The sequence below is a fragment of the Notolabrus celidotus genome, chromosome 8 (genome assembly GCF_009762535.1).
Source record: "Notolabrus celidotus isolate fNotCel1 chromosome 8, fNotCel1.pri, whole genome shotgun sequence".
Taxonomy (NCBI): domain Eukaryota; kingdom Metazoa; phylum Chordata; class Actinopteri; order Labriformes; family Labridae; genus Notolabrus; species Notolabrus celidotus.
In genome coordinates this window covers 4,028,480-4,041,152 of record NC_048279.1, presented here as the reverse complement: position 1 = coordinate 4,041,152, position 12,673 = coordinate 4,028,480, and the positions used below count along the sequence as shown (strand labels likewise).

Sequence of the window (12,673 nt, the reverse complement as noted above, 5' to 3'; positions counted from 1 at the left end):
AACCTGAGTGAGCTCCACAGTGAGCAGTGGTGAGGGAAGAGTCATGATGTTAGACTGAAACAAACACCCAGTGAAAATACAGTTTACTAAAGTCCACTAAATGTTACTGTACTCAAGTACAACAAGTGTACGAGCCAACAGACTAATAGTTAGTTTACTTAAAGAGAGTTAAATCAGAACAACAGCCTGTACTCACCTGGATACCAGACATGGATGGATGGATGGATGGATGGATGGATGGATGGATGGATGGATGGATGGATGGATGGATGGATGGATGGATGGATGGATGGATGGATGGATGGATGGAGTACATATTGTGTACAATACATACACAAGCGGAGGTCTGGGGTCTTATCTGAAAACCTCAGGACACAGAGTGGCTGATCAGTGTGAACAGACTCCCTGTCAGAGTGGTGGTACAGTGGAGCTGCTTTGTGACCATTCAAAAATGTTCGATGCCTTCATGTGATGAGGATTAGACTCCTCCACACCTGCTCCTGGACTGTTACAGGACCAGAGACATCAGGAACTAAATATCTACTGTTGGTTTTAATGTTTGTAACAGTGAGAGATCAGTCATGTATGGACTCTTTAATGAAACACTCACAAACACAAAGAGAAGATTGTTCTGGCTCATCATGTCCATCATCAACACCCACATCTGGAAAACACGAGCAGAAACTGTAATCCATCAGTCTGTGATCACAAGTGAGACCGTTTTAAAAACCATTCAAACTAACCTCAGGAGGAGGAAACCTTTAGACTGTCAGAGAGCAGTGCTCTGTCCTGGGACACTATAAACCTTTGAACTGTAAATATTTCACTGTGCCGTCTATTTCACTGACGAGGTCTGTGTGATGTTACTCTTGTTGCACTGGGTTTGGGTTGGTCGGGGTTAAATGTGCTTATTATATTGTATGTCTCCAGAAAATGGAATACATATATTTAATGTGTATATTTAAAAAAGAAAGGAGGCAGGTTGAGCTGTTGCAGCTGCCAGTTGGTGATGTGACATTCACAAATGTGTATTCACATCATCAACTGTGTTTATTTTATTTTATTTCAGTTTTTTGTTAATAAGGCCTCATTTAAATACATGTTTGTAATGTTGTTGGGTTTTTTTTGTATTTTCTATTTTGAGTTGTAGTTACTTGTTTACACCACCAGAGAGAGTATCCCCTAAAGAGAACACTGTGGTAACACTGCAATGGGCTTCCTGTTGTCAGACAGAGAACAGCCTGCTGAATAAACTCAGGTAACGTCCCCTGTCTCGGCTTCTCCTGTCAACATGACACACATCATTCTAGATACAGGTAACTCATGTGTGAGGCCTGTAACAATGGCAGTATGATCGTGTTTGTATCCTGTTAGCTCATGTGCCAAGACTGAACTAATGTTACAGATAGTGCTGTTCATTTCAGCTGTGATGATCTAGTTATGTATGACCTGGTTATTCAAAGTAAACATTTACATTGAAGTGTTAGAACCAAACATAGCATGCCCACTGTGGAGGAAAATCCGTGTGTTGCTTGTGAGGCTGGCATGTAATTACATCGACTCAGATTACTGTGATAAAGTCATTATTAGAGGTGAACTCCTAAGCACCCATCACACCATGTGCTCCATGCAGTTATTTAAATAATCATAACAGTATACAGAGTTCGATCAGATTGATATCTGAACCTTTTGTAAACAATAACGATTAGGGACTCTCCAAAACTAACATTCATTGATTTTACACCAAAATCAAAGGTGGACAGAAGGAGCATGACTCCAGACAGGAAGTGGAGGATGATGAAGAAATGAATGAGGTGAGCAACAATATGATGTATTCTATTTATATCATTGATAACCAGTGTAGATTTATGTTATAATATTCAGGAGGCTTTAAGGGAAACTGGAACCATCAAAGTCACAGAGCAGATGAAGTGGTTCAACTGAAGAGATGGAGATCTTCTCCTTCAAACTATTTTATGTAGGCCTCATGAGATAAGTGATTTGTGACTGAAATTCTTCCAAACAGCTTTGGAAAATCTGTAATATGATTTGTACCAACACTCAATTCAGTTAAATAGTCTTAATGTAGTCTTTTTACGTAGAAGAAGAACGACGACTGGCTGCTGTCTTATTTAGGTCTTTATGAGGAATATTACTTAACAGGACAAAGTTTTGCAACTTGGAGTATTTATTGAGCTGCTGTGAAATACAGGCATGTGCTTAGCAGGAAGGAGAACTCCATACACGCTCTGGGGCCCAGTATCAATGTCAAACAGAAAGGTGGCACCGCCTTGTGGTGCTGCCTGGTACTGCAGCAGTATTACATCAACTCGATTCTGACTGTAGTAAGAAATATTTGTTGAAGTTGTGATAGTTTTAGGTGTAGCAGTAGAAGTTTGAGTAGCAGCAGTTGTTTTTGTAGACCAAGGCAGTACTAGAAAGCTAAAGAGAGATTAGTCAGATTAATACACTTGCTGTAGTCGGTGTAAACCTGCTTTTTGAGAGCACAGGCCACATGCAGCCTACTCTCGGTGGTAGTGTGCTAAGTGAGCAGGGGCACGGGATGTCTTGCACTCCCATCAGAAGGCTGGCAGCGTCAGGTCTGCATGGGGCTGGTCGCATTTTGTAGAAAATTATTTGCAGCCACTTGTTGGTCTTGCGTCTGCAGCTACTGTATATGCAGGCAACCTGAAACAGAAACAAAAAAGACTGAGGGAAATAAATGAAACATTTACTCATTGTACTACACTGATATAGATGTAAGAAATGCTGAACAGTAAACATAAGACATGGACAGAATTCAAAATGAACGAATACATTAAAATGGTACAATAAGTTTGTATAGGATTGATGCGCAATGGCACATACCTTTTAAAGGTTGTCCACAATGCCCTTGCAGTGGTTGTGGATCAATCAGGCACTTCTTTTTATCTCCATCGCTCCCTGTGCGTCATGCTTGTTGTATTCTGCTCTTTGTTAACTCCAAACATGACAGAATATCAGTTTCTACTCTTGGTACTCACTTTATTAAACTTCAGTACAGAGGTACACATTTCTGTGTGTGTGAATTTCTGTGGTCGAAGTTGATTTAGGCTTCATTCTGAAAGTCCAATAGTTTTACTATATTTCCAAATCAGAGATTTAAATAAGTGTCTAAAACTCAGTTTTAACAACTAAACTAAATCGCTATCACCAAGTCATATAGTATAGTGTACTACTAGTTATCCATGCTCAAAGGTATATTTGTCTGTATATCCATTCGTCTGTTATTTATCTATGTTCATTATGTGCCATAATCATAATCCTTTCATCATTCTATTTACATTAAACTTCATATATTATAAAGGATTTTGTCTGTATATTCATTTCGAAGCAGGGTGGGCCAGTGTGTTTGTAAAGAATTCATAACTTCAGATTTAAATTGTACGAGACTGATTTTTATTTGGTCAATCATTAGTATTCAATTTTCATAATTGATCACTATGATTGATCCCCAGATTCCGACTCTGGGTGGTGCCCCATTGATTTATACAAGGAAAATTATATGAAATATTAATTTCATTAAAAATATTTTTTAAATACAATTATTATTTTTGAAATATTAATTTCATATTTTAATATCGGAATTACCCATACACACCGCTACAGTCTGCTGGGGAAGCAGCATCTCTGCTGCTGACAGGAAGAAGCTGAACAGACTGGTGAAGAAGGCCAGCTCTGTCCTGGGCTGCCCACTGGACTCTGTGGAGGTGGTGGCTGACAGGAGGATGATAGCAAAGCTATCTTCTCTGATGGACAACACGTCACGCCCCTCCAGGAGAACATAACAACACTAAGTAGCTTGTTCAGTGACAGAATTTTTCACCCGCGGTGTCTCACAGAGATACCGCAGATCTTTTCTTCCTCCAGTGGTCAGACTCTATAACCAATAATACATATATATATATATATATATATATATATATATATATATATATATATATATATGTATATATATATATATATATATATATATATATGTATATATATATATACATACACATATATATATATATATATATATATATATATATATATATATATATATATATATATATATATATATAAATATTTTTTTTTTCCAATACATTTCCAATATGGCTGACGCCACCGATTGGCTTCAAAACAGCTCTCCCGAACAGATCGGTGACGTCACGGATACTACGTCCATATTTTATACAGTCTATGGTAGCAATGCTTTACCGCGGTAATTACTGTATTGCAAAATCCATTTCGTGGCAACATATTATACCGGTGACGGTAATGACACCAGTTTACCGCACACCTCTAGCGGCAACTAAGTAATCTCTGTGCTGGGCTGGTGTCCAAGCCCTGTGATGGTGTGTTGCAGTGGTCCAGAATGGCAAGATATGGGTCCTGACCAGCAGCTTTGGCTTTGAGCATCAGTTTCTTAGCAGTCTTCCCATCTGACTTGGCCTTGCCAGTGCTCTGAGGGTATCCAGGTGAGGAGGTCTTCTCTGGAACTCTTGTGAAGAGAACTGTGGTCCATTACCTGAGCACACAATATTTGGGATGCCTTGGCGAGCAAAATGTGTTTTTAGTTTCTGTATCACTGTTACAGACTTTGTATCTAACAAATACTCTACTTCCCAAAAGTTTGAGTAATAATCCACTGTAATGAGGTAGTCCTTGTTGTTGAATGAAAACAGATCTGTCCCCACCTTTACGCAGGGTCTGCTTGGGATGTCATGTGGATGTAGTGTCTCTTTTTGTTGTTTGTTGTCCATTGACACTTGGTCACATGGGTCTTGATGTGATCATTCATGCCCTGCCAGTAGACACACTCACTGGACCGACGTAGGCATCCTTCAGCACCAAGATGAGAGGAGTGTAGACGTTGGATGATGTCCCTTCTCAGCGCGTCAGGGATAACAGCACGTTCACCTCGAAACACTATTCCTCCTTGATAGCTGAGCTCCTCCTGAAAAGAGAAGTATGGCCTGATTTCATTTGGCACCTGTTTTTTGTCGTTTGGCCACCCTTGCAGCATCATTGTGATGAGGATCTGAAGTGTTTTATCTTCCTTTGTTGCAGAGCATATTGTACCAAGTCAAGGGAAGTTTGGCATAGGACTGGACCCGTGTAGGTTTTCATTAAGTTTTGAGCACTCAATTAATGATTGAAATTACATTTTCAGTGCAATACTAACCAAAAACAGCAGGCATCCACATATGTCATCAATAGTGATGGGCAAATGAAGCCTCGTGAACCACTAGTTGTATTTTTTGACTCCTCTAGATAGCACTCTTGGTTTAGAAATAAAGGCTCAATGAATGGCAATTCAGTGTGCGTTCAACTCTTTGTTGAACAGAGAGCGCCATCTAGAGGAGTTAACAAACACTAGAAAAGGTTCATGACGCTTCATTTGCCCATCACAGTCATCAAGCAGCTAGGATTCTGTGCTAGTGGATATTGAATTCGATCTTAGTCTGCAAAGTGGGGATTATGCAACTTGACCAAAAAGGTAAAATGTGTTTTATAAACTTAAGGAAAACCTTGACATTAAAGTAAACTACTACAATTTGATGATAGTCCTTTGTGAAATTAGTTTCCTAATCGAACATGTATGTATTCATAAGGCTACTTTAACCACTTCTAGCTACACAATGAGTGTTTACAGGTTCTTACTATTCATTTGTCTGTTAGTTATTCTGCTGAACCTATTCAGGCTCTTAGGGGCTAGAATAAAACAGGTAGGCCTAGGCAAGCTTGGCTGGGGCAGGAGAGAAAATCATTTTTTTCATTCATTATTTAATTATGAGGTCAAGTGTTTGTTTCTCTTGATAGATAGCAACAATATTAAAGAGCCTCATCTACTAATTCAATTATAATAAAAACAAGTTAATGTCTAAAATGTACCTTTAGAAGAAGGTCTCACTGCACTGACACTATAAGACACCTCTTCTTCCTCTGAGAGGGGGGGTCTCTTAGGTGATGGTGGGAATGCATTCCTCTCAGTGCATGGAAGAGTCTCCTGTGCTGATGGTCCAGGTTTACGCTTGAGGATTTATGGTAATCATATGCTTAATCCTTTGTTAATTTCACTTTAAGCATATTGACCCGATAAAGCTGTGTTTCCTGCTGTTAGACTTACTCACCTGTTTGCATCCTCATGTTTAGCACACTAGAAAGTGTAGCTGCATGCTTTCTAAACTTGGTACAGGTCAAAGCCTGGGGACACTTTGCCCCACAGGCTTTAGCAAAGTCCTGTATACATTCTGAAACCCGGGAATGGGACATTGCTGCAGGTCTTGCAAACATGTAGCTGTTGTCTTTGAGAACACCACAGGCCTCTCTGTGCTTCACAAGCAATTCCAATGCACACAGCATTTTTGGAGTCATAAGAATTGGAACTGGTCGGCCGCGCTTTCCCCTGATGACGACCCTAGAAAAATGTCTGCAAAGATTTTTTTCGACTTCAGACAGGGCCCAGTCTATATCCTGGTGAGGATCAGTTGTGTCCCTGGATAAGAATGCAGAAAAGGGCATGCTTGCCACATCACCTTCCCTGCGTTGGTTGAATAAGATAATCTGTGTTAAACAGACCTTTGCTAGGTCCGTCCAAGCCTTTGTGGAAGCACTTTTAGATATCGCAGCAGTGCACTCGTTCTGCATTTTACCGAGGTACTGATGCATCTTTTGGATGTCTTCTGTGAAGGGCATCAGAGCTGGCACATTCCACTTCACTTCAGCAATGTTCCATAGGGCCGTAGCAGAAATCATTTCGTTCCACTTCTCACTGTGAACTTGTTGGAACTCTGTGGCATTCTTCACAAGCTCTTGATTATTTGTTATCAAACCCTGAGCCTTTAATAGTTTGCTGACTTTAACTAAGGCATTTCCAAGTTTGTTTGCCAGTGATGGAATCAAGAATTTGTTACTGTCACTATAACAGCCACAAGTAAACTTGACAGCTTTGACCATCTCAAGGTAGTTCTTAGGATTTATGAAATCCTCCATGTTTTTTAAGCAACTCACTCTCCTGCCATTGTAAACTAGCCTTCCCATTTCCTGAATCTTCCATTCCATTTTTCTTTTGGGAAGCACTAACAACTATATTGTCAATAGTGTCTTGGCTTAAGCAGGGTCCTTCTACTCCATTGACTTCAGATGTAAGGCTGCTGTTGAAGGCCACAGGGTCTGGTGTTGTGGTGTCACAGACTGGAGGACTCGTTGAGCCAAGGTCATTGAAGAAATCCTCAACAGATGTTTTTTTCCTTGGTGTGAGGCTAATGTTGCTGTCTTCACTTTCAGAGGTGGTATCTGGCACAATCAAAAGATGAAGCACTGATTCAATTATTTATTTAAAAGAGAGCAGTGTATTGAAAAGTTGTTATGTTTGACTTATGTAATTTGCTAAGCACATGTAACATAATAACATCAACACATTAAAAAAAGATGGCAATTAATTTTGTTAAAGCAACCATAGATTTTATTGCAAGTCAACATTAACACACTACTTCCGGGAATACATTTCAAATTTAATGCAAACTTTAAAAAACAGAGGAGAGGCATCATAGAGTGATGCAGAAGGGTTATACATGGAGAGCTTCAGTCAACATGAATGCACATGTGGATCAGGGTAATGTGGACCTGGAGCTTCCTCCATCTGTGTCTCTAATGGCCAAGCAGAGGAGCAGGCTTCTGCAGGACGGACACCAGCTACATGCAGGGTTGTCTGCAAATATATTTTCAATATTGACTATTAATGTTAAATACAATATTAGCTTAACATGCATCAACCTCTGTATATTCTCACACACACTGGATAGAACATGCCTAGGGGGGACATTTCACACAACATCCCTTATGGGGACTGAGTGTCTCTAGTTCATCACTGTGAACACAGCTCCTTTCCTCAAACACTGGCGTAAGGTGCGTTCAGGGGACATCGTTAATGTCCCAGAATATGGACAAATTTAAGCAAAAAGGTCACAGTGGAGCTCAAAATGAATCCTTCATGTTTCACATCTATTTCTATGTGCATTACATGAGGCTACATGGCATCCCTCATATACAATAGATATCCATGATAATACAGTCCCTACCTTTATTAACCTGCTTAAATAAAGAACAGAGGCATCAGAGAGTGATGTAGAAGAGTTATAGACCGAGAGCTACAGTCAACATGAATGTACCTGTGGATCAGGGTAATGTGGACCTGGAGCTTCCTCAAACTGTGTCTCTAAAGGCCAAGCAGAGGAGCAGGCTTCTGCAGGACGGACACCAGCTTCATGCAGGGTGGTATGCAAATAGATTTTCAATAAATCAATTTAAAACCAAGCAAACCAGTGTTCAATTTGTGCTAGACTTATGGCATTCTGGCCACATACTTCAATCAATCAATCAATCAATCAATCAATCAATCAATCAATCAATCAATCAATCAATCAATCAATCTTTATTTGTATAGCGTCAAATCACAACAAACGCTATCTCAAGACGCTTTTACAAACATAGGAGGTCTAGATCACTGTATGTCAAAACTTCACTATGTTTTCTTCATCCATTTCAGAGCTCTCAATTTCACTATAATATTTAAAATCATAGAGATTAATCAAATTCATATATTTTGATACCTCCATCTATTGAATACCTCAGCTTTGCAGTTGTCCCACATACCTTCATCCTCCATGGGCAGTCATCACCTCCATAATCATATGTTATCTCTTCACCTTGTTGTATGTCATGAAGGGCAAACAAACATAAGTGGGGTTTTCCATTTATATCAAGTTTTTTCATCCTACAATTTGGACGACTGTGCTCATCGTTGACAAGCCGTCCAAACGATCCATCGTCTCTGGAGGCTTCAATACTTTTAGGACAAAAGAGGTGAAATGGAAAAAATTAAAAACTGCGCTATCCAAATGAAAAGTCTTTCACTTGAGAAATATTTCAACCTTTGATAGTTCAATATATTCAAAATGCGGGACAACGTAAGGCTGTACCTGGCTTCAAGTCTCATGTTTAATCTAGGACACTCATTTATTAGATTGTTTTCATTGGAGTCAGCCAGGCAGAAAACATTTTGAACTAACAACTTTTTTTTCCCAACCATATCACAACTTTTTACATGTAGAAAGTAAAATAAGTGCCTAACTTTTGTGTATGTGCCAATAAATAAGTTCAGTGTAGTTGAGTTTAGGGATAAATTGTGTGGTGAAGCTCCAAATCTTACCACCGTGTCTTCCCTCTCCATTTGGAAAAGAACATAAATGCCAAACATGCTGGGTGGTAAATGCTTCTTCTTCTGTGGGATTCTGCACCATCAATCATGTCCCCTCTGTACTCTAGTACACAATCTCCTTTGGAGAATGAGGCTAAGGCAAATACACCATGTCCTGTTGACCAATATAAACAAAAGACATTTTCAACAAGTCAGAACACTATAAATGTTAGTCTGTTGCAATCATAGACTGTAAAAAATATGGACTTGGTATCCGTGACGTCACCCATCTGTTTCTGAAGAGCTGTTTTGAGACCAATCGGCTGCGGCAGCCATATTGCTTCTGTCGAGCCAGTGTGACGTAAAGAGGCGGAGTTTGAGCCTCCTAGCCAACAGCTGCAGTGTTCCCACAGGCAGCTGTGCTTCTCATTGGAAGACTGGTAATCTCAATATCTTCAAAATTGCCGAATTAGAAAAAAGTTCACCCCCCTCACAGTGAGAGGACGTCGAGAAATGAGCTATCCAGACTACACTCATCTTTTGTACCAGGCTGTAAACATGTTTATTAATGCTGCAAAGATCGTCTTTTCCCCATTCATGTGTATGTGACTTCTGGTACTTCCGGAGCCAGCCTCAAGGGGATCCTCGATGAACTGCAGCTTTTAGCACTTCCGCATTGACTCATGTTTTTAGACCGGAGGTTGCCGCTTGGTTGCAATATGTAGGCTAACGAAAACACATATTTCAAATGAAAAGTGACAATCACGCTGTCATAATTTGACTTCCTTTGACAGCAGCTTGTCATTTTGTTTATCTAATACAACCTGCAGATTAACAAAAGTGTCCCAGTATCATTATATTGAAGACTACATCTATTAAGTAAGTACTGTGTTAAAAATATTTCTAAGTACCAGCTCTGACATGTTACAATGTCATTTTACAATGTTACAATGTCATTTAGCAGACGCTTTTATCCAAAGCGACGTACATACGAGAACAAGAACAACACAAGCAAAGATCTAGACAAGAGGAAACAAGATCAGTAAGAGTAACAAAGTGCTTCAAGTCCATTAGGGTGCAGGTACTGCCAAGCAGTGTAAAGGCAATGCACAAAAGTAAGTAAGGATTTTTTTATTTTTCTTGTAAAATAAGGAACATCTACAATGAAGCAACCAAACAATTTAAGACCTTCCATTATCTTCATCAACAATTAACATCACCACAATAATGACCAAAGTACCAAGTGCTGGGTCACTCAAGAGCTGAACACAGATTCCCAGAGTAGAGCAGGACAGTGTGAGTCAATCGTAGCTGGAAGACATGATCTGCCACTGGGGACAACAGTGGAGAACAGTCTAGCTAAGTGCATAGTGCTTCCTAAAGAGCTGGGTCTTTAGCTGTCTTTTGAAAGTAGAGAGGGACTCTGCAGATCGAATCGAGTTGGCCAATTCATTCCACCATTTATGGGCAACAGAAGAGAAGAGTCCAGCTAGTGATTTTGAGGCCTTGTGTGCTGGAAGCACTAGGCGCTTTTCAGAGGCTGAGCGTAGCGGGCGAGAAGGGCAGCAAGCCTGGATGAGGGGTTCCAGGTAAACTGGAGCGGTTTTGGTGACTGCTTTGTAAGTCATGATTAGAGTTTTGTATCTGATGCGAGCTGCAAATGGAAGCCAGTGTAGCGAGATGAGCAGGGGAGTGACATGAGCTGTCTTAGGCTGGTTGAAGACCAGACGTGCTGCTGCGTTCTGGATCATTTGCAGAGGTTTAACTGTGAATGCAGGGAGGCCTGCCAGTAGAGAGTTGCAGTGGTCAATGCGTGACATTACAAGAGCTTGAACCAGGAGCTGTGTTGCGTGTTCTGTCAGGTAGGGTCTGATCCTCTTGATGTCATTGAGGGAAAAACGGCAGGACCGAGCAATCGAGGCAACATGAACCTTGAAGGTTAGCTGGTCATCGATCATGACACCCAGATATCGGGCAGACATCATCTTACCTTTCACTGCATTGATGTATTTGAGCTCTAATTTGCTGGTTTTGTCAGTCTTTGAGCAAACATACTTAAAGGCATCCTTGAATGGACTGACCCTGGGCGGCATCCCGAACTGCAAAAGAATGTTAGAAAAATTAGCAAGCTTTTGCATCAGTTCAAGAAAAACTACAGTCAGCTTTATAACAAATCCCATTTATTTTAAAAATGTCGTACTATGCTTGATTGCTTTAAAAAAAAAAACTTTCAAGATTTCTCATAATTCTCAAGTTGTCACTTCAGAAACACTTTAACATGATAGATTCAAGTAACACAGGGGGGAAATTCTATTCAAAATAACATGTTCCCCCTGTGTTACTTGAATCTATCATGTTAAGCCTGTGGTGTCCCTGTAGGCTTAACATGATAGATTCAAATAACGCAGGGGGAACATGTTATTTTGTTGTGTCTCTGCAGGCTTAAAAAACATGTCAACTTTGAAAAGCATCTTTTGTCTTTTCCCCCCACGCTCTTGGTCCTTCAATGTCTGATCATTATTGCAAATCTTTTTTATTTTGATTATCTAAATCATTTTACAGCTGTGGAATTAAAATAATTAAGAAGAACCCGGACACGTATGCAAGGGAGGCCTAGAATGGCAATACCTTTTTTGATATTTAGATTGTTTTCTATCAATAAATCTAATGTAAAAATGTCATAGCAGCAAATATATTATAAATAAGAAAGCAAAACCATCATTAACATGAACAATTTTACCAATAACTCTCCAATAGTTGTGAATAAGGATCCCAATTTACCAGGAGAAATCCAAACAATATACCCTACATGTCATTTTTAGTTAGTTTCTGCAAAAAACATTGATGCTACACTTGCTAACTGGCTAGTAAGACTTGGCCTCTCAAGCTAATTGGTGCTTACAAGCTTGCATGCTGAGTAATAGGACGTAATTAATGTTATTAGAGGGTCAAGCTATCTATAAAATGTTATACAAATAATGATTAAACTAAATTATTAGCTTACCTTTTGGTTAAGGTAGCTCCTCTTCTTGTCTTCTTGCTGAGATCCCCCGAGACACTTGAGGGCAGTGTGGTCTCTCTGATAGTCCGGTCGCCTGCTTCCGGCCCCGCTACGATCTCTGTTTACTTTTCCACAGAGATTCAGAGCGTGTTATGTTAATCTACAGCTGATACATGTTGCTGTTTATCATACAGACATGATTACATGAAGAATAGAGAGGAGGAGATGAAATACACAGCCGATGTGCGGCTGATGTTCGGGATCCCGGAAGTGCTGCAAATGCGGGAAACACAATGCCCCAGAGCGGACCAATCACAGGGCTTGCGGTCCGCATGGATTCTTCGCGCAGTTACACTTTGGAGAAGGTGCACGTCAGCTACGTGCGTAGGCCTCTACGTAGGTACGGGAGCTACGCGGACCCCCGGTGTAGGCTACGCCGTTGATTC

The 12,673-nt window shown here is 40.1% G+C and overlaps 1 protein-coding gene across 1 annotated transcript; it reads right to left on the bottom strand.

The window, feature by feature from the left end:
* Positions 1 to 7,493: 7,493 nt before the first annotated feature.
* LOC117817097 (N-lysine methyltransferase KMT5A-like) lies at positions 7,494 to 12,320 on the bottom strand. The gene is made up of 6 exons (XM_034689588.1): positions 12,231 to 12,320; positions 11,217 to 11,325; positions 9,239 to 9,401; positions 8,683 to 8,875; positions 8,199 to 8,290; positions 7,494 to 7,738 (listed from the first exon to the last, which is right to left on the bottom strand). The coding sequence occupies exons 2-5, from the start codon at positions 11,317 to 11,319 to the stop codon at positions 8,246 to 8,248; spliced, it is 504 nt and encodes a 167-aa protein (XP_034545479.1). The 5' UTR covers positions 11,320 to 11,325; positions 12,231 to 12,320; the 3' UTR covers positions 7,494 to 7,738; positions 8,199 to 8,245.
* Positions 12,321 to 12,673: the final 353 nt, after the last annotated feature.

Coding starts and splice junctions, on each gene's coding strand:
- LOC117817097 (XM_034689588.1), bottom strand. CDS start 11,319: ATGCCGCCCAGGGTCAGTCCATTCAAGGATGCCTTTAAGTATGTTTGC. Junction 9,402..11,216: donor ATACATCAATGCAGTGAAAG/GTAAGATGATGT, acceptor ATTGGTCAACAG/GACATGGTGTATTTGCCTTA. Junction 8,876..9,238: donor TGGAGAGGGAAGACACGGTG/GTAAGATTTGGA, acceptor TTGTCCTAAAAG/TATTGAAGCCTCCAGAGACG.